This window comes from Alligator sinensis, unplaced genomic scaffold (assembly GCF_000455745.1).
Source record: "Alligator sinensis unplaced genomic scaffold, ASM45574v1 scaffold528_1, whole genome shotgun sequence".
NCBI lineage: Eukaryota > Metazoa > Chordata > Crocodylia > Alligatoridae > Alligator > Alligator sinensis.
In genome coordinates, this window is record NW_005841846.1 from 1,252,603 (window position 1) to 1,273,966 (window position 21,364).

The 21,364-nt window shown below is 38.2% G+C and overlaps 1 protein-coding gene across 12 annotated transcripts in view; it reads left to right on the plus strand.

Annotated features, from left to right (window-relative positions):
• The window catches only part of PCM1 (pericentriolar material 1), a 73,689-nt gene that overhangs the window by 14,375 nt on the left and 37,950 nt on the right, over positions 1-21,364 (plus strand). For all 12 annotated transcript variants that reach the window (XR_003094773.1, XM_006015865.3, XM_006015866.3 and 9 more), the window contains 13 exons: positions 952-1,061; positions 1,862-2,078; positions 8,551-8,752; positions 9,045-9,221; positions 9,910-10,067; positions 10,452-10,669; positions 12,218-12,363; positions 12,445-12,574; positions 14,569-14,703; positions 17,791-17,978; positions 18,565-18,771; positions 19,783-20,005; positions 20,154-20,299. Coding sequence is in view for 11 of the 12 variants with exons in the window: in XM_006015865.3 (XP_006015927.1) it covers positions 952-1,061; positions 1,862-2,078; positions 8,551-8,752; positions 9,045-9,221; positions 9,910-10,067; positions 10,452-10,669; positions 12,218-12,363; positions 12,445-12,574; positions 14,569-14,703; positions 17,791-17,978; positions 18,565-18,771; positions 19,783-20,005; positions 20,154-20,299 (2,257 nt within the window). In the remaining variant the exon portion in view is untranslated. The remainder of the gene's footprint in view (positions 1-951; positions 1,062-1,861; positions 2,079-8,550; positions 8,753-9,044; positions 9,222-9,909; positions 10,068-10,451; positions 10,670-12,217; positions 12,364-12,444; positions 12,575-14,568; positions 14,704-17,790; positions 17,979-18,564; positions 18,772-19,782; positions 20,006-20,153; positions 20,300-21,364) is intronic.

The window sequence follows — 21,364 nt, forward strand, 5'->3', positions numbered from 1 at the left end:
TCCTGCTGCCTTTTCTGACTGAGGGTACTGTATTTTTCACATGATACACAATTCTCGGACATGGAGGAAGAACCTTGTCTACCACTGCTTAACCTATAAACTCTGAACTTTATATTAACAAGCTAACAAACCAGCAAGCTTACTGTAGGATAAAGATATCCTCAGTGTATACTTGAACATTTGTATCCTGTAATGCTATGAAGTACCTGTAACTATTGGGGTTTCATGCAAGATTTCATCCTCTAAATGGAACCTTTAAAAACACTTTTTATACTACTTTAATGCCATAATTTGTTATTTTTAGAGACAAACTATTACTGAACTTGAAATGAAAATGTGTGTAAGACTTATTGATAGAAAAAGAAATATATAGTTACCAATACACTTGATTATTGAATTTTAACCAAACGAAATTAAGACTCTGAAGCATTAAGAGGTTTACAGTTCGGACCCATTCCCCTTCCCCTTTCTCACTGATCATCATGCTTACTGTAAATGTATGTTTAAAATGTTGTTCCATAAAAAAGTTGCTAGTTTCACACGGTGCTAATTTGTGTTAAAGGAATCTGACCTTGAAACATCTTTTGTTTGGTCTGAGATTTGCCTTTTCTCACTGAAGTATACATAGCAGAAATAATCTATAGAAGTTGTTAATGGGGTTCTGGGGAGGTGCAGGGATGGGGTTTTTTCAGTTGAAAAAACCAGAAATCCTCCAAGGTAGTAATTTAAAAAAAAAAAAATATATATTTTCCAAATTCCTCTTCGCTTAACTCCTGCTTTTGCTTTGTTGGAGATGTGTATTATAGCAAGCGTAGTTTTCAGATGTGTAGTATATGACTTTTACATCACAGACAAGCACTCATTGATCTGACAAGCTAAGTTGTAACCTAAATAGTAAAATAGCCTCTTGCTTCAAAGATCTGTTCAGTAATTACTTACTGCTTTCTGTAGTTGTAACAGAGACGACAGGCAGCATTTCAGGAGTAAGTTTGACATCTGAACTAAATGAAGAACTAAATGATTTGATCCAGCGTTTTCACAATCAGCTTCATGATTCTCAGGTAACTGTCTTATATCCCTTCTTGGTGTATGTTTTAGTTCAGGTTTCCTGCCAAGTGTCCTTTGAATAAATGCATTAAGCATTGTTAACATTTCTTATTCTGTCATCTTTTTGTTGTTGTGCTACCAACATAGCTGTGAACAACAGATCTTAGTTTTGTTATTTATTGACTTTTGTGTACTTGCACTGAACAAAGAGTATTAAGAAATCTATAACTATTCCACAGGCAAGTCTGTGTTCACTGCAAGACTGTTCTGAGTTGCTCATTTGAAGAAAATGAAGTCTATTTATGTAGTTAATAGCTTGTTTCTTAAATCCTGTTACCATATCTATGCAAATTGAGCTTCATATATTACTCTTAAATGCCTGTGGCTGTAGACAGAAGAAACAATTAGACTGATTTAAAGGGAAGAAAAATGGAGTGCCAGTGAGCATTGTCAGCTAATGTGTTTTGGGTACCTATTCCTATTCCACAGTAAGTAGAAGGTAAAAGAGGACAGTACCCCAGAATGAAGCAACTGCTACATTACTATGTTGAATAGAACAAATGTGTAAAACAGTTAAAATGTATCAACATTAAATGCAGTAAGGTCTTCTTCCTGTTCACCCTTCTAAATCAGTATAATTATTTTTGTATGTAGAAAACTATTTATACAAATATTGAACATGTTATAAAGAAATTGTACCTCAGTAATGTGACACGTAGGTTGCATTGGAGCTGGAATGGGAGAGGATAACTAAGAAAATAACTGGGATCTCCATATTACTTGTACTAAAATTAAATTACTTTTTTTTTTTAAGACTCAACCTGTGCCAGATAATAGAAGGCAAGCAGAAAGTCTTTCACTTGCTAGGGAAGTTTCCCAGAGCAGGAATTCTTCAATATCAGATCACTTGTCTGATGAGAAGGCACAACTTTTTAACAAGAGGAGAATGCTGCAGGGTAAAAAGCAAAAAATGGACAAATTATTAGGAGCACTTCACACGCTTCGTGACCAGCATCTGAACAACTCATCCTGTAAGTTGAATGTATGCAGAACACATTTTTAAATAGTATATGTTGGTTTGCATATAGCTCTTTAATTTAGTCTTTCATAAATATAACATGTAACTAATCAAAACTGCCACTGAACATACTAGAAAACTTGTATGGTCATTTGTAAAGCTTTTGATGACACATCTTTGCAATTTTTTTCTTATAGATGAATGTTTTTACAGAAAGAGATATTTCCTTTTAATAGTATTTTGATTGCAGTATTTATAGTACACCAAATTGATACAATGGTTAATTTGACTTTTATCCTTTTAAATTTGAAACTGGAGTTTCCATGATTGAAAACCAACAAGAATTTTAATATTGCCTGTTATTCCTCACTTGTTTTTTCACAATAAAATTGCTGTGATTTGTATGCCATATGCCCCTCCAAATAAGACAGCTCGTTTTGTGGAAGACAGAATGTTTTTGTTTTGTTTTTTCACAATTTATGGCTTCATAGAGCAGAGACAGCCTAATCCTTATTTCACTTGCCTTCCCTTGAAAAAGCTACAGTTCTAGTCATTTCATAGCTGAATTGTCAGTAGTTCTTGGCTGCTCAGCCAGAAGGTGAAACTTTAGCAGCTGCTGAAGACTGGACTCCATGGGTGGATATACCATTTTCAAAAGAGCTAAAACTAGTCTGCAGGGCTATGAAATAGCTACTTCTGATCTCTTTCCTCCTAACAGCAATATTGGTAAAGAAAGGATAGCTTGATTCATGGAATATCAAGATCACTAAAGGTGGGAGGATTGTTAACACCTGTGAGTGAAGAGAAGTTATCAGGACTCGGGTACATTATAATGACCATGAAGTAAACTGACTACTTCAGCACTGCCTGAATAGAAATGCCACTGCTGTTGCCAAGCAGTTGGTTTTAAATTTTAGATAGAGCAGCAGTTAAAGGGTAGACTACTGTAGCTCCCCTGGAGCTGCCCTTCCCTCCATGCTACTGCTGAAGGGGAGGGAAGGAAAAGTAGTATCGCCCATCTTGCAGCATATCCATATTTCTATTCTGTGTAGAAAATCAGCTTTCCTGCTTCAGACATGCACCCCCAATTTGGAAAGCTAGGTTTTGGGGGGAAAGGTGCATGTTGTATGTGAGAAAACAGTAATTACTTTTTTTTCAATAAAATGATTGCATTGAACCTTAGAAATGATTGTGCTCCCCTTTTGAACGGCATTGTCCTATGGCTTAGCTCTTCATTGGCAGGGAGATCTATGAAATTAACCCTTTTATGTAGAATGGCTAGACTTAAGGTATAGGTTGTCTGCCTAAGACCTAATGTGGCTTTCTATTCTTTTCTGGATGCTTAGATTAGCAGACTTGGTCATCTTTGTGGTTAAACCACAAAATGCTACTTACACACAGGTGCTCTGTTCTGTCCATGAAGCCCTATGCATGCGAACAGTTACATATGCACAGGTTGGCATTCTGTTTCTGGATATGGAAGTGGCATTTTTGGGACTTGGATGACCAGGTAGAAGACCAAATCTGGTCCTCCTGTCACATGGGCAAAACTGAAGACATGTCAACTTTAGCTTTTAGACACCACATGACTTCTGCGTGATTATACCTTGGACCTTACTCCATTGTAAACTTCTATAGCAAAAAGACACAAGCTGCTTGTGCAAAGTAGGCACTGTTACAGTGCCTGGCCATTGTAAAGCCAGTTTGCTTTGCTTTGAACAATTGTCTACTGTGGAGTGACAATTGATGATGGCAGCAGATGTGCTACATGTGTGCTTGTGTAACTTCTGGAGTAATTTCTAAGCTTCTACAAAAACTTTACACCAGCTCACATTCCTTCCTTGACTAGTTGTTTATTGACTAGTCTGAGCGGTGGGTTCATTTTGTTCTCTCATACTGATCACTGTTAAGAATAACGTTCCGACTTTTCGTTTTTATTGAGGTACAGAGTAAAAAATGTGAAGTTTCAGAGGTGTTAGGTGGGGCTACTTTTTCTGTGTGAGATAATACTAATGCTGAGTGAGTCAGTGGTTTTTAAACATGTCTGTTATAGCTTGTCTAATATCATAACCCTCATTAGGAACTGGTGACAGCAGTATCAGCCTGCCTTAGGACTGGACTGCTAATCTGGCCTGCCATTGCTGAAAGACTGTCAGCCCCTGATCATTTTTAGATAGTGCAAGTTGATTATAGTAGGGCTATTGAGAGGACTAGACTACTGAGAGAACTAGACCAAGAGAGCTATTTGAGTGTCCAGAACCCTAATCCTGCACGATTATGGGTCAGGACATGTGATTCTCTTTTTGTGTGTGCACGCGCGTGCCCTGATTTATAAATCAAACTACTGTCTGGAACATGTACCTGTGACCAGATTACTGCTAAACTTCTAGGTAACAAGGGACAGAGATAATAGCCTGTTTGGCTATAGCAGATAACTAACTTGGGGTTGCTCCAGACACACACAACTTAAGTGTAGTTTTATCCACACTTTTCTTTTCCCTAAGGTAATTCTATGCTAGATTCAAGTGTAGAGCTGTACACTGTATCAACACTCCTCACTTTGGCTGGTAGCAACACATTGTTTCTGTGCCTTTAGCTTGCTTTCTTATCCAAAGTAGCAAAGTGAGGCAGAATCTCTATACTTCAGGAGTCTGCCTGTGCATGGACCAAAATTAGATTAAGCCTTTTAATACAGGCTTAATCATGTAGTACCATGTGTTTTTGTATGCATCACCCCACAAATAAGATATGCACCTTGTTTTTGAAAGGCAGAATGGAGAAGAAAAAGATGGAGAAAGCACAGCTGCAGCTGAGGGTGGCGAAACACTAGCTGTTCTGTTAAGTCCCTAGCTGCAGAATGCTTTCTCCACTCTGCTGCTCTCCATGCCGCCCCCCCTCCCCCCCCCATTTTACTTTCTTTCTCCTGGCAGAGGCTTGAGCTGCAGAAACTGCTACTGCTATTACTATGTATAATTATGTTGCTTAAAATACGCACCTCAGCTTCTAGCAGGGGGTGGGGGTAGGTTGCAAGTTGTATGCAAGAAAATATGGTATCGCTGTTCTGTTTTTCTTTAGGATTAAATGTCAGTGTGGTGTGCTAACATTTTGTGACTGGCATTTAAGGCTTCTACTAGAACCCTGTATCCTTGTCTGCATCCAACTCTAATGAACCCTCTGTTAAAACCAGATCAGGAGTTATAAAATGTGTGCATTATAGGTGACATTCTGTTCTTATTTTGGATGGCCTATCTGACCAGCTTTGGTAGTCTTTGTGGTCATATACTTCCCCAAAATGCTGCTTATGCACAACCTGTTTTAGGGCATATACATTAACATGCAGAAATAGTGCCAGCCTCTATATAGGTGGCATTTTCAGGACTTAAACAAACATATAGATGGCCAAATCTGGCTGTGGTGTCCAGAGAACAATGTTGTCATTCTTTATCTACTGGGAAAGCACTGTGGAATTGTAGCTTCTGATGAAAAAAATCCTTTGACTGATCAGCATGCTTGTGTTTCAGGTTGTATTTCCAAGGTGGTGCCTGCTCTCTGAGATGGCCAGTATTGATACTTTTACTTTAATCAGCAAAACAAAGAAAACACATTTTCAGGCAGGGAAAGAACCTTGAATGTTCAAAATATATCTCAACATTCATAACTTGGAGCTGTCAAAAAAAACAAAGGATTAAACTAGAATTGACCAAGAGTTCTTAATTTCTCGAAGTGTGGAAATAGATGTAGTCACCTTAAAAAAACAAACAAAAAACCCCCAAAAAACAAATTTAAGTGAAATTTAACATCTTGTCCCTCCTTCTCTAGTATTTAGAACGTTACTGACTATAATGAAACTGTTACTAATTTTCTGTTTGGGAAATGGATAAAAAGGAGCATTAAAAGCCAGTAGTGGAATTTATCATGGGAGACGCATCTGAAAAGAATGTTTAGCAATTGCATTTTGATGGAGGGCTATAGCTGTAGTGAGGGTATAAGTACAAAATAACTTCCTCTAATTCTGTAACTGAATAGATCTTCCGTATCCCCCTGGAAATAGGAGATGAAAACTATTCCTTTGCAATGACTGGAGAGGGGTAGAATCTTTAAATGTATATAACCTACTAGTGAGGGGCTTATTTCAGGTAGGTTTAGGAATAGGGTTCACTCTTAGAAATTACAGGCACTAAATGGGCTGGTTTTAGGCATTATGCAAGGGTATTACCTGATGATTTATCTGGTGGACTCTGTCAACTGTTTGTAACCTTCTAATCGGATATAATCTCCCAGTTACGTGTCTGTTTAGAGTTTTTAATCCTTGCATTTGGACTTCTATAAAACGAACACCTGAATGTCCATTAACACTTTTAGAATATTACAGAATACATATGTAAGGAGCTGAGGATACAGCTTTTGACAAATAATTGATGCTAGTTTGGTGGGTGATGTTTGTTACTTTGGGAGGAAACCTGTGATTACAGATTAGCAAAATATTATTGTTAGTCTAGACTCCCATCTGTATATATTCTAGTTTAATCCTGTTTATTCTTTGAAGAATCAGATGACTGAACTCGCAATACATTCTTATACAGAGGAATATTACTGATTAGGTTCGGTATAATCTCTCCATTTGCTGACATATTATGTGTTTTGATCTATAAGCTTATCGAGAAAGTGTTTAAAATGAGCAACACAAAGCGTTTGTTTTTTTGGGGTTTTTTATGCTTAGCATATTTATTCAAATCCAAGACAAGATTTCTTCCCCATTTAACCCTGGGGAGGGAGGATAGGATGGACAGGGGAGGGAAGACCCTTGTCTTGGATTTGAGTACAAGGAAACTGTCATGAATGACTCCAGCCCTAGCTGGAGTCAGAGCCACATAGCTGCCTGTTGTTGTGTTCTGCTGTATGTCCCCCAACCCTCCACTTTAGCTTCCAGCTCCAGTCCAGGGCACGGAACACATGCCTGGGCTGGCCCCCAACCCAGCCATATGCAGGTGTTTCGTTTATACATTATAACAATTTTATAAATTTTCCATGTATATAATCTAATTATTGGGGGGTTTCTATCTTAAATGCAGAGTTGTCTTGGATTGGGGTAAATAAATTGATATTTGAAAATCTCATGAAATTAATAGAACAGTTCATATTTGTGTGTGTCTTAGGGAGAAGTTCTTGACAGTATTGCAGAATAAAGTTTTATAAGCTTCCCAACAGCACATACATATTTAATTCAAAATCAATATGTACATTTTATTTTGAACTTTTATAAGACCGTATAATGTCAGCTAAATAAAATGATGCATGCCTACACTTCATTTTATACAAAGGCATGGGTCAGCATCCTATTTCGCTATTTTTTTTTTTTTTTTTTATAGATTAATGAGGTTGAAACTTTTAATATGTACAAATCTTAAGGTTACTAGCATTGTAATTTTTTTATGGACTTAGGGCCTTAAGCTTATGTTTTATTGCATGCAAAACTTTTATATTTGTTTTTATTGTGCGGGCCGCCTCCCAATCCCGTCCATGTCGCCATGTGTGAGCCGGGAGTGATGTGCGGACCCGTCTTTGCGCATGCGGGCTGTGGCCAGCAGCCCAGGCACGCGGGGTCAGAGGAGACCGTGCGGCGGCAAGGCGTGTACGGGCTAGAATTAGTCACAGAGGCGTAGTGGTTGATTTAAAGATTATTTACTTACACCGAAGATGGTCACAGTGCAGGCAGGAAAACTTGCTTGAGTTGCAGTTACAGACAGGAAAGATAAGAGGTGGACTAGAGTTCCTTCCCGTGAACACTCTTCTAGCCCGTCCGGTTGGAGGCTCTAAACCGCAAGCTCGTCGTGCCAACCAAAGAAAGTACTCGTACAAAGAGCTCTGAATAAACTCATACGAAGTTTGCTAGGCTCCGTGGGTCCTCTTTTTGCGCGCAGGGAGGGATACGTCTAGGAATCTATCGGCGACGGGGAGAGGCTAGAGGCTGATCAGACCTCTGTTGCCTGCTTGAAATGCGCTGGGTCTGATAGGCTCCGCAGCGCTTAGAGATCTTCACACAGCGTGAAGTCTCCTCCTCCCGGTGTTCGTGGAGTCCTCCAACTTGGGCGGAAACCACTCAAGCCTTTTATACGGCTAGCAAGCCAATCACTAGCCGCCACGTGTGAATAATTTAGAACTGGCCAATAATGGGGCTCGAATTAGCATACAAACGGCGGGAACCCTTTGCAATGAGCATTTCTGTGCTGCAACAAAGAAATGCACCCTGCAAAGAAAGCTACTGGTGGCGGGAATTCTTTTGCACCGGGGTTCTCTTTTGCAGCAGAAAATTCCACTGTGCAAAGAAGCTGCAATTTAGCAGGAACAATTTAGCAGTGCCGAAGCACACAAAAACAAAAATCACACCCTTTGGGTTGTGACATTTATGTAAACCAAAGATAAAGGTTAATTTTATGCAATTTTTGCTTAGTTAAGTGTCCCATTACTTATCTTTTTTTTTGTAGTTTTTCCTGCTTCTGGCTCTCCTCAAAGGAGTATTGATCAAGGAAGTACAACTTCAGCTGCTTCTGCTCCTGTGGGTGTAGTAAGTGTTGTCAATGGAGATTCCAACAGCCTAGCATCATCTGCTCCATATCCTCCTGACTCCATAGCGTCTCAAAATGAGAGTGAAGAAGATGAGAATCTGAACCCAACAGAAAAACTTCAGTAATATTTATATATTTTTAAACAAATTTCACTTTTGTGTTATGCTAGATGATTGCTCTTACAAATTATTTTTGTTTTTCCTAAATGGCCTATTAAAGATGTAGATAACAAGAAAGAATGGAACTTATTAAGAAAACTTGGTTAGCTACTGCTTGTTATTTCCTGTGAAACAGCCCAAATTAACTGAAAGTTTGATAAACCTTACTGCTTATTTATTTCTTCAGAGGTGTTCTATAAAGAACAGCATGCTATATTTAGGTCTGCTAACTAGGTGACTATGCTTTACTTCCAGGAAACTGAATGAAGTTCGCAAGAGACTGAATGAATTGCGTGAATTAGTTCACTACTATGAACAGACATCTGATATGATGACAGATGCTGTGAATGAAAATACTAAGGAGGAGGAGGAAACAGAGGAATCAGAATGCGATTCTGACCATGAAAATCCACAACCTATTACTAATATTAGGTTACAATCTTTTTATTTTGTTTACATTTTTAAATTTAGGGCTTTAGCTCTTGTAGTTTCTGCATGCAGCATAAATAACCACGTGTCACTAAATACTGTGGTTAAATTCAGACTTTAACTCTTTGTGTCTAGTTTATCAGTCTGTCAGCTTGGTCCTTCAAAAATGGTGGGATTTGAAATGTGCCTAAGGTAATAAATCTAGGCTAGAGTACTGGGTCAAAAGAAATATTCCTTAAGAACTAGGTTTTCATGATAGCGTATCCTGTCAATAATACCTTCCATTTTACAGAAAGGGGATTTCAGCCTGAGTACACAGGTGCAGATTATTTCACAGGAAACTTGATCTCAAATCATGTAAGGTGTTATAAATGTGAGCCAAGTACTCTGAATGCCACGTGCAAAACAACATGAGGGTATTATTTTGAAAAAGGATGTGTACTGTTCTAAACAGGTTCTTGTCCGTAACAGACATACGAGCCATTGTATTGACCTGGTGCCTGATGTCAGAGGAATTGTTTTGAATGTACTTTTATACCAGCCATTTGTGGTGTTTAGTACTCTTAATCCAAAATGGTTGAAGTTGAAAATCCACTTGCTAATCTTTTAATGCATATCTTATTCTGTATTTTTAAAGTTTTTTTTAGTGGACTGAGAACTGATACTTGACATGGTTAATGTTTCTCCCTAGGAACCCTCAGGGAATTGGTAGCTGGGGTGAAATAAACAGCAATTCCAATATACAATGTGGAACTAATAATAGAGATGGAAGACACTTAAATATTGACTGTGAAATAAATAATCGGTCTGCTGCTAATATAAGGACTCTAAACATGGCTTCAGCTTTAGGTATGTTTCAAAATAATCTAATATTTTGATTATTTTTCTAAATAAAGATATTATATGTTTTGGGAGAGTATTGCTTAATTATTTAGGCCTCCTTTTTAATGGTACTATTTGAGAGTATAAAATAAATTCTGTGTAGCCCAGTATTCTATATGTAGCAATAGCAAGTAACAGATGTTTTGGAGAAAGAGTATAAGAAACAAGTGTGCTCTAGTGATTGATCCTGTTGCGCTGTCCCAGTTACTAGTAATTATAGGATGTTCTAAACTTGAGGTTACGTTTCAGAGTTTTCTGGGTTTAATCTCTTTATGGACATGTGATCCCTAATTTTTTTATCCTATTTATGTATGTCTGCATTATTGATGCATTCCCCCCTCTCCTCTTCAGACTGCCATAATAGGGAAGATGGCAAAGGTATTGATGTTCCACAAGGTGAAGATGATGAAGCTGAAGAGGATGCAGCCAGTGAAGCTTCTTTATCTAGCCATAGAAGCAGCCTAGTGGATGATGCTGCTGGAGATGCTGAATTTGAACAGAAGATCAATAGACTTATAGCCGCGAAGCAGAAACTTAGACAGTTGCAAACTCTTGTTGCTATGGTTCAGGTATTTTTACAAATATAATCATATTAAAGTGATATTTTTAAAGGCTTTTGTTTGTATGAATGGAACTGGAATCTACTGAAAGCCTTTAAAGTGTACACAATGTAGTGCATTAGAAACACAAATTTATAATATGTTTAGAAGAATACTACGGTTATTAGTACCCCCCCCCCCAAAAAAAATTCCCTGATTTATCACAGTGAATGACTAAAGTAAAAAATGAAAATTTATCTATTTTGTTACAGGGTGTAGAAGATAATAAAATCGGTCACTTCTGAATTAAACTGTTCTGTTTTTTCCAAGTGGAAGAAGTGTTCAGGGTTTTTGTTTTTAGAAATAAGAAATTTTTAATAAATCTATGGATAAAGTTTGGTAAAAAGCTTTTATTCTGATGTTTAATGGCTCAAGGAGAAGCTTCCAGTGTCAGTTTTTCAACTTCTTTTCTTTTTTACTGTGTTTTGAATTTTCTCTCACTGGTTTTAATGCTTTTTACATTCTCAGCTTGATTGTACTGGCACTACTTCAAATAATCTACTATCCATTCAAAAGACATTTTAAAAAATTGTACATCATGTGCGTGTAAAGGGAACTGAGATTTATATACTTATGTACTGTTTAAAGGTGTTTATCTGAAAAATCAAGATGTAAATTAAAATTTGAAAGAAATGAAATTTCCATTGCTGTACACGCTACTGCTTAATTGTAGAGATGCTGAACAGCTACTTAACTAGTATAAATTACATGACTGTGATTTGGTACTAATGCTCTTTGTGATCATTGTAGATCATAGAAGGGTAGGGCTGTAAGGAACCTTAGGTAGGCATCTAGTTCAGCCCCTGAATAAACTATCCCAGTCATGTTTGTCTAAGATACTTAAACTCCAGCCATAGATACTATACAAATACTTTACAGTGCTTGAATCCCTCTTGTGTGGTTTGTAGCTTCTTGGTTACAGAGATTTACATGTACAATTTAAATACATTTACATATGCAATGTATTTTGTGCAGCAGGATCACTTTTCTGGCTTCTGTAATCGCTCTACTTTAGTTTGACAGATTTGTGATGTTTACAGTTAAATTGAAAAGCCCTGATCTCGTGTAGGATGGAAATACCAGGAAGCCTACCCCTCTCTCTCCCTCTCCCCTCCCAAAAGAAACCAAACCCAACCTACTTGGGGGACACGTAGGATAACTGTTTTAAAATATTGACTACTGGGGGTCGATTTTGTTTCTATTCATAGGACTTTTTCCGTGACCTCCATGGGAGTGAAATTATATAGAAAACTTCTCTCTTCCCCTTTTACTTCTATTCCTCTAACTCTTTTGTGGTCATAGTTTTACCAATGCATTCATTTCGGTTTATAAATCACTGGCTATATGCCCGTAACCAAACTGGCCGTGCTCTACTGCTATAGACTATATTTATATTAAAAATATAGTCTTAAAGTACCTCAGACAAAGCTTTCCAAGCTGCTTAAATTTTGACAGAATTTAATTTATGCTTGTGCGTAATATTTTTGAAAACTACTGTCTGACCTGCTGCTGTTACAGGATGATGACACTGAACCAGAAACAGCTACTGCTGCTGTGTCTAACATGGGTGACTTCTTCTTGGGTGATGTTGAGGAGGCAAAGCATCAACCAAACAACATCCGAGCTAGCACCAATAAGGATGTAGGACTCAATGAAAAAGCAAGGTACATCTTTTCTAGTGATTCTAAAAGGTCACAGTTTCAGTAAATTTCTTGCTGAATAATATACAGATTGTCTTGTTACAGAGAGAAATTCTATGAGGCTAAACTTCAGCAGCAGCAGCGAGAACTTAAACAACTACAAGAAGAAAGGAGGAAGCTGATTGAGATTCAAGAGGAAATTCAAGTTTTGCAGAAGGCTTGTCCTGATCTTCAAGTATGTAGAATATGCTTTCACAGACTGAAATGAATACTGGGCAGAAAGATGTCGAATGTATTCAACATAAGTGGATTTTCTAGTATAAACATTGGATATAGAATTTTAAGTTGATTTTTTTTTTTTTTTTTTTTTTTTTTTTAATATACTTTTCAGTTTAAGTTTGTAGCCTTGTTGAAAGTGAGAGAGAATCCACATGATCAGAAAGACCTTGTATGCATCCCTGCCGGTTTTTTGTTGTTTTTTTTTTAAACCTCACTAAAATTTCTTCATCAAATGTGTAAATTAGGCACTATTGCATTTCTTCTAGAAAGTTAGTCTTTTATTTCTAGACATCAAGAAATGGAAAAATCCACCTAATCCCTACATTAGTTATTCAAGTGATAAATTAGTTGGACTATTTAAATACTTGCACCTAGTCTAATTTTTTTGTTTTGTTTAATCTTGAATTTCAGACATTGGATAGCAAAACTTTTTACTTGATTTAAAGAGTCATCTGTTTGTTAGCACTGGATTCATGACCCAGATGCCTTGTTTTGGGTGGATCCAAACCTTCAGATCAATCATGACTTTTTTTTATTCGATACTAGGCAAATTTTATTGGTACACGGTGATAGCAGATAAGAGTAAATCAGGCAATGCAAACCAGCTGCGCCTCTTCCCCCCCCCCCCCCCCCTCAATTCTGTGTCTACCAGTTCCAGGGTTCAGAGGGAAGGTACATCTGGCTAGTATGTAAGCTTCATCCTGTGGTTCTTTCTTGATTATCAGCAGTCTTGGAGATTTGAGGGCTGAGGCCCATCAGCCCTAGAGGGACGGTTGAGACGGACTGGTGGTGCGCCCTCTGTCCATGGTGGCCTTGGGTGCGGTCGTGTCTCGTTCTCCTCCTTTTCCCCCCCCCCCCCCCTTTTGCAGTGGGGACAGGAACTTTTGCTGCTCTGAAATCCCTCCTTTTATTTTCTTTCTCCTCTGACTTTTCATTCCCAGGTACTATTGATGCGTTTCCCTGTGGTTGTCTGTGCTGTCCACGTTCTATTTTGTTAGCATATTCCTTTGTACAAACCCATCACATGCACACACCTTAATTTGGTCACTTACAAGTGTCTTAATTTGGGCATGACTGGCCACCTAATTTGATCTGTACACCAAAACTGGAAATCCCAGGGGCTTTGCTAGTACCAACACAGCAAGCTTATTTTTTGTTAGGGAGTTTCAAAGAATACTGTGGTACATCTTCAATTTCCCTAGCTTGTTTGTCTGCTGGCTTCCCTCTCCAAGACTGAGAATGTAAAACTGTGTTACAAATAGGCTTTAGAAACCAGTTAACCCTTGCTGCTCCCCTGAACCATTGTTCTAATTCATATCTACTTTACCTACAAGCCAGTTTTTAAAAGCAAACCCCTAAATATCACTTTTTAGCCATCAGTGTTATCTGAATCTTCCCCTTGACTGTATTTGTGGACCATAATCAAATCACTTTTTTAACCTTCTCTGGGATAAAATCAATTTTAAAAATACCATCAAGCTTTTTAAATCTTCCTATAACACAAGTTTCACAAGACTCAAAGACCTGAAAATATGACCTCTCCCTAACTTTCTGGATAAAATCTAGGTTTTTTTTTTTCCTGAAGTGACAAGACTAAAATTGGACTTGGTTTTGGAATGATCTCCCTGAAGTCGTATACATGAGGATATTATCACCTTCCTACTTCTACACATTAGTTCCTTCCCTTGAAGTTACAAGGATCACTTTAATAGCTTTGGGTACATTATCATCCAAGAATGTGTGGTCAGTGGATTATCTGACTGGACTTTAGGTTTTGGCTTGGTTTAGTTTTGTTTTTGCGGGGGGAGCAGTTGCATCTCAGGAAGTCTAAGATCCGTTACAAATTACTGATGAGGGGAACATATCTGTGTCCATTAACCATAAATAGAGATTACAGAAAGCAAGAACTTCTGGTATTTTTCTTTTAATCTTTTTACTTTTTTCTTTCAGTTGTCAGCTAGTATGGGAAGTTGCCCAGCCAATAGACAGACTTCCCCTGCTACTTCAACACCAGCCATTAATGAAAATAGTGCAGCTGGCAAGCCTGTACTTCAACATGAGGACTCCATACCAGTGGGCAATGAGGTGCTTGACATTTGTGACTAGTTTGTGAATCAGTAAAGTGTTAGGATAGAAATGTTCAAGATGCTTTAAAATTATTTCAATATCTTTAATTAAAAGTACTTTAGTGAGATGGGGAGTGAAATAGCTGAGTTGTATCTCGGGGTTGGAAGGCACTTTAAGGATCATCTTGTCTAACTCTGCACAGATGCAAGATATGCCGTTCCTAAATGATTCCACATATGAGTCTAAGCACCCCAAATAAATTCCACAACTTCCCCAGGTTGTTTGTTCTGCTATGCTAAAAGTTGGGTAGTTTATTTCTAGACATTTAATCTTAATCTGTTTTGTTGTATTTAAACCCATTGCATCAAGTCTTTCTGTCTGTGTCAGGGGACAACAATTTTCTTCCATCTTCATGGCAGCATTTCTAGCATCTGAAAGTTATGATTTGTCTGTTCCCCTTTTTAGTACACTAAACGAGCACAGTTTCTTGAACTTTTTCCTTGCATGGTTTTTATTCCAGTCCTTTTACTGTTTTAGATGCTTGTGCCCAGTTTTTCTGTGTCCCTAAACAGCGGTGTGCAAAACTGGACACACTACTCCATCTCAGGCCTAAACAGCATGGAATAGAGTAATACTATTGTTTCTTATGTCTTGCCTACAGAGCTTCTGTTGATAACAACCCAAAAATGTATTTAGTTTTTAAAGCAGCAACATGTTGCTAACTTGTTGAGTTTGATTTATCATAACCCCCGGTCCGTCTCAGCAGTACTTCTACCCAGTCAAATTATCCCTTGTTCTCTTGTCTGTGTGTTTGGTTTTGTTCCTTATGTGCATCAGTCTCCACTTGTCTTTGTCTCCACTTGTCCATAATCCAGTTTTCTAATTTATTAAGGTCCTTTTGGATTTTAATGCTATCATCTAAAATTTTTGCAATCCTAACAGCTTTTGTGTTTCCTGCAAATTTGATTTACTGTACGTATGCATGCATGTACATGTGCATCTTGGATGTACCTTGTTGTGGTTATTCAGTTTTGTACCTGCTTAATGATAATTGCATGTAGCCCACATTTCTCTTGCTTACTTATGAGAATGGCATGTGGATTAAGTTTAATATATATTTTTCTAAATAAAGAAAGGATATACTCTGCTTAAATTATTGTTAGTAAAGTAAGAGTATTGAAGCAAATATTGTCTTAAAAATTGGCTTTCAAACTATTGTGAATTTTGAAATCCTTTTATTTCTTCTTATTACTTTTGGGAGGATGAAAAGTAATTCATTATACTATAACTGGCACCTTCTGTTCAGTCTAATTGTCTGTTAGAACACTGAAAATTGGTGGTGATTTTTAAGTTGTGTTAAATGGACAAATTTATTCAAAAAGGGTTTGATCATTTTCAGCAGAAATTGGATTCCAAGTACAATCCCTGCATCAGGAAACACTTTGAGCTGATAAAAGGAGGCAGGACTCACCAGGTTCCTCTCTCTCCCTTCATGCATCATCAGCGAACACTTCATGCATGTTTATATTTGAAAATCAGCTGCTTGCTTCATAGCAGATGCACACAAATGCAGTTCTATCCTGATGTCTTATAGATAGAGAATTTGTGCATATACATACTCACATCCACACTTTATCTGTTTATTTAGCCAGTCATTTTTTTAATTAATAGAGATATGTTGAAAGTAAGGGTGAATTCTATTTCTGACGGCTTCGCCCTGTGCATATAGACAGCTACATACTTGCTCAGACTGGGTACACACAGTGGGTTGTGCACTGGCTGTGTACATAGCTGGGGCACATATATTTGCCCCTTGTAGATATGTAGACATTTGAAAATGTAGTTGACTAAAACCTATGACTACCGGGACTTAGATTCAGGAGCAGAGGATGACAGATATAGGCACTGCACCTGGGAAGCCTGAAGCCAAAATATTTGTTCTAGGTCTCCCTTTGCCCAGAGGGTATTTGAGCCTGCCTCCCTGACTTCCCAGCATAATGCTCAAATGACCATGTTATAGGTTGGGCATTATTCTTCCCTCTTTAGCACTCCTTTTGATGCTGGTGTTTTGCAAGATTTGTGGGGCCGGGAGAAAGCAAGCAAGGCATTAGATGTGGCTCTTGAGGTGGCTGCTGGTCTAGAAGCGAAAGGGCCATACGTTCCAGCTTTGGGCCTTTGTTCCCTATGTGGCAGAATCTGTCCCCCAATCTGCTTTTTTCTTCTCAGTTACTTCTTTACAATCGGCACCTTCTGTTCTGTCTAGTGATATGTTAGAACATTGAAAATAGGTGGTGATTAAGTTGAGTGTTAAATGGACAAGACAGTCTAAGCATAATGTTGATGTATATAGTAAATTGTATTCTTCACACCCTCCTTATTGCTTTAGATTTTAAGGTATCCAGGACAGGTGTCATTTCCTACATATTTTTAGAGCCTTTTCTTATTGTTCTGGGGCTTCTCCGCCATAAAGCAAACAATAATTGTGCTTTTGTTCATAGCCGATAAGTACAGATAGTCAAAAAGCACAAGACTGAGCCAATTCAATCTTCACAGGTTTAGTGTAAGCTGTGTAGATTGAACCAATAAGCAAGTGAACAGACATTCATTTTTGTTTCCGGAAATGCAGCCACATGCCTGCAGTGGCCCAGGCTAGCAGCTGGGGGCAGTAGAGCACACCTCCCTAATCTGCTAGAGCAGACAGCTTGGAACAAGGCTAGCCCACCCATCCTGGTGGAGTGGGGGTTGTGGGAGAGGTGCAAAGTATCATGTGATGCTAGAGGACTGTGAGTTAACTTGAATCTGGAGGGGATCTGGAGCAGAAGTTCCATCCAGGTTTGTTAAACTGGTTTCGGCCATTTTAAAAGTGGTTTATGTGTGCTGAACTTCTATTGTGTTACAGATTTGAAGCGGTATCCAATCATTTGTAGTGGTTTATGTATAATTTCTGTCCCTAGCCTGTCAGAAGCAAATGCTACACTTTTGTACTACAAGCATGACAATTTGTAGTATAGGGTTATTTTTAGTTCATTTGTGTTTGTTTGTTAATTTATTTTGGGAATATTTGTTTTAAATGAAGCTGAAAATCCAACCCTTCATTTCAAATAGTTGTGGTCTGAGATGCTTAGACATGAGATTTCAAGAGAAGAGCTAAGACAGAGAAGAAAGCAACTTGAAGCTTTAATGGCTGAACATCAGAGGAGGAGAGATCTGGCAGAAACCACATCTACTGTTGCTGCATCTCTTAGAAGTGATGGATCAGAAGCTCAATGTACTCAACAAAGTAGGACAGAAAAGTAAGAATATAAGTCGTACATTTTTTTTAAATCTTTTTTTGCCCTCTGAAAGTTGGAAATACTTAGTGTTATTATTGAAGAGAAGGGGGGAGAGGCTTTTCAAATTAAACAGAGCTAAAATTAAAAAGAAACCAGAATTTACTATTTTCTCTTAGGGACTAGGTGTGGAATTTTAACAGAGATTGTCAGTTTTAATCTCGTCGCCTACAAAACAAAATTAGTTGTTGATATTGCATTTGCTCCTGAAGTAACAGTGATTTTTTTTTTTTTTATGTTGTTGTTTTACTATCATTTTCAAAGTTATTTCTTCTCATTGCTGGGTTAAAAATCTTCATAAAGAAAAAGGCAGTATCAGAAATGCTGCCAAATGCACAAAAGTTGCTCTGATTGTATGTGATATTGTTGCAAATAAGCAAGCAAAGGCAAAGAAAATGAATTTCCATTAAAGCTTGTTCTTTCTGGTATTTTAGCAGTGCAAAATAAATCAAGTATTTTTGAAGCCACTTGCTATGCCAGTTTGTGTTTACCAACATTATAGTGTACAGTTGATAGTATTCTAATGTATTGTTTGTCTAATGTTTGCTAGAACAATGGCTACATGGGGAGGCTCTACACAGTGTGCTCTAGATGAAGAAGATGGAGATGAAGATGGCTATCTTTCTGATGGACTTGCTCAGGCAGAGGAAGAGGAGGAAGAGGATGAACAAGAGTCTATTTCTAATGGAAACTTCTCTATGTATCCCCATAACAACATTAATCCAGGTCCATATTGTGTTAAGGAAAATAAAGAGAGGTTAGTTGTGTTATTGACTAATATCAGCATAACATTAAATGTGAGTTTTTAACAAAAATCTATTGTTTTTTGTGACTTCGTATTAAATAATTTGCTGTAACGCTTCATCATGGCTAAGTACAGACAGTCAAAAAGCTCGAGGCTGAATTGATTCAATGTTTGCAGGTTAGTCTAAGTTACATAGATTGAACCAAACAGTGAACAGACATTCCTTTTTGATTCTGGAAATGCAGCCTGCAGTAGCACAGGCCAGAAGCCAGGCAACGCTAGAGCACACCTCCCTGCTCAGCTGAAGCAGACAGCAAGGGCCAAGGCTAGCCTGCCCACCCTACAAGGGGAGGGGTTTGTGGAGGAGGTACCACAGCATCCTGGGATGCTAGGGTACTGTGAGTTTAACTTGAATCAGGAGGGGATCTGGGACAGAAGTTCCATAAACTGGTTTGACCTAAATGAGTTAAGTCTGATATTACATACATCCAGGCTTATCTTAAACTGGTTCTGGCTTATGTGCACTGAACTTCTGTTCTGTTGCAGATGTGAACTGGTTTCTGATTACTGATACTGGTTTGTATGTAATTTCTGTCCCTAGCCCATGTGCCTGAGAGGCTTGTAGTTAGTTCAGAACCCAGCAATGTGTATGAGTAGTTTGAAATAATCTTTTTAATTTGTGTACATTATTATTGGATTTAGTCTGCTATCAAACTTCCTGTTTATCTAGTTTTTAAGTCCTTCTCAAAGTTTGCTCTGCCTGTACTAGTCCTGAGTAATTTAAAGACTGTTCAATTTCCACCCCTCCCCCCACCCCCTTCCCAACAGGTCATACCAAAAATTTAAATACTTAAAGGAGTATGGTTTCTTTGGCATAAGATAAACTAAAACTGATGGTTGTGATTATTAATTGTGAAAAGCTTACATAAAACTGAAACATCAATCATTTCTATTTAAAAACTTCATTTTAGATTTTTTTTCTTGTGTGTGTAAACTTCTGTCCTCGTGCTCCTTTTTCCTTAGATGGAAGAATCGCCGCCCTCTTTCAGCAGATGGGAATTATCGTCCGTTAGCTAAAGCAAGGCAACAGCAGAATATTAGCATGCGGCGGCAAGAAAACCTTCGGTGGATGTCTGAACTCTCTTATGTGGAGGAAAAAGAACAATGGCAAGAGCAGATTAACCAGTTGAAGAAACAGCTTGAATTTAGCATCAATATTTGCCAGACCTTGATGCAGGATCAGCAAGTAAGATATCAAAAGCACTTTTTATGTAGAGTAATAATAGAACAGAATATATTTTCTTTTGGTGCTGTTACTTCATGCTTTTTCCAGGAATAATTTCAGCTATGATTTGAGAAGGCTTCTGCCATTACTTTTGCTTTCTTTTCCACAGACCCTCTCTTGTCTGCTGCAAACTCTGCTTACAAGCCCTTACAGTGTAATGCCTAGTAATGTTGCATCTCCACAAGTACACCTTATAATGCACCAGTTAAACCAATGCTATACTCAACTGACCTGGCAACAGAATAATGTTCAGAGGTAAGCTCTCTTTTATCTTGTATTTATGAAAGACTTTTTCTAATGGTTAAATTGAAAAGAATTAAGAACAAGAGAAATCTTGCTTCTCTGGTACTTTAAGTAAAGCAGACTGAGTATTGTACCACCTTTTAAAAATCTTTCTTCTCAGCTGAACCTGTAAACATATATAGGACATTTAATCTAGTTTAGAGCAACATATTATAACTGTTAAGGTCCAGAAATGAAAACTTCTTTTCACAGGAAGCAAGATTTATAAGGTAAGCCATTTTACCTTCAAACATAAGATACTCCTGTCAATGTGGATAATATTGCATAGAAAAACATTCTTTTTGCATGTTTTTATAAAGTTGCAGGCTTGTCTCCCAGCACAGCTGATGCACTTCAGTCTACAGGTGTTGCTTGGGATTGTCCCATAGATCCCAGCCACTTCTAGGACTTCAGAGACCCACATGTGCTGCAGGGGACTTCCAGGGCACGTCCACAAGCAGAGCACAAGGGAACCCTCATGAGGGCTTCCCCTTCTGCCCTCCCTCCCCCACATCCTTACTTCCTCACCCAGGGTGCAGCACCATAAAACACATGCCCCAGGGAATCTCCTTGCAGGAAATCTCTGGTACAGGTTTTCCTTGCTTTATGCTGTACATGTTCCTGGAATACGGTGCATAACTCGAATTCGCATAAAGGGAGCCCACCTTACAATGTAACAAATAAGGATACGTTTCAAGACCGTGACTGTACTGACCTCCAGACCCATTTCTACCACTTTTACAAGACATTGTTGGTACTTACCAACAGCAGACAGTACACACAAGTACAGAGTGGTAGTGAATATTTAGTTGGTGTGAAGAGAGGGTGGTGAAGGGTGTTAATGTTAGTGAAGTTCTCTTGCGCTTCGTTGATGGACCAGCAAGAGGGGTAGGAGATAAGCTAGGAGGATGCTTAGAAGCCATAATAGGGATGGCAACTACAAAAACGCATGTTGCAGACAACGGGTGAGGAGCACAGATTTACACAGGAGACTATATTTTGTTACACGTCACTCCCACAATGCTCTGTACAAAGCAG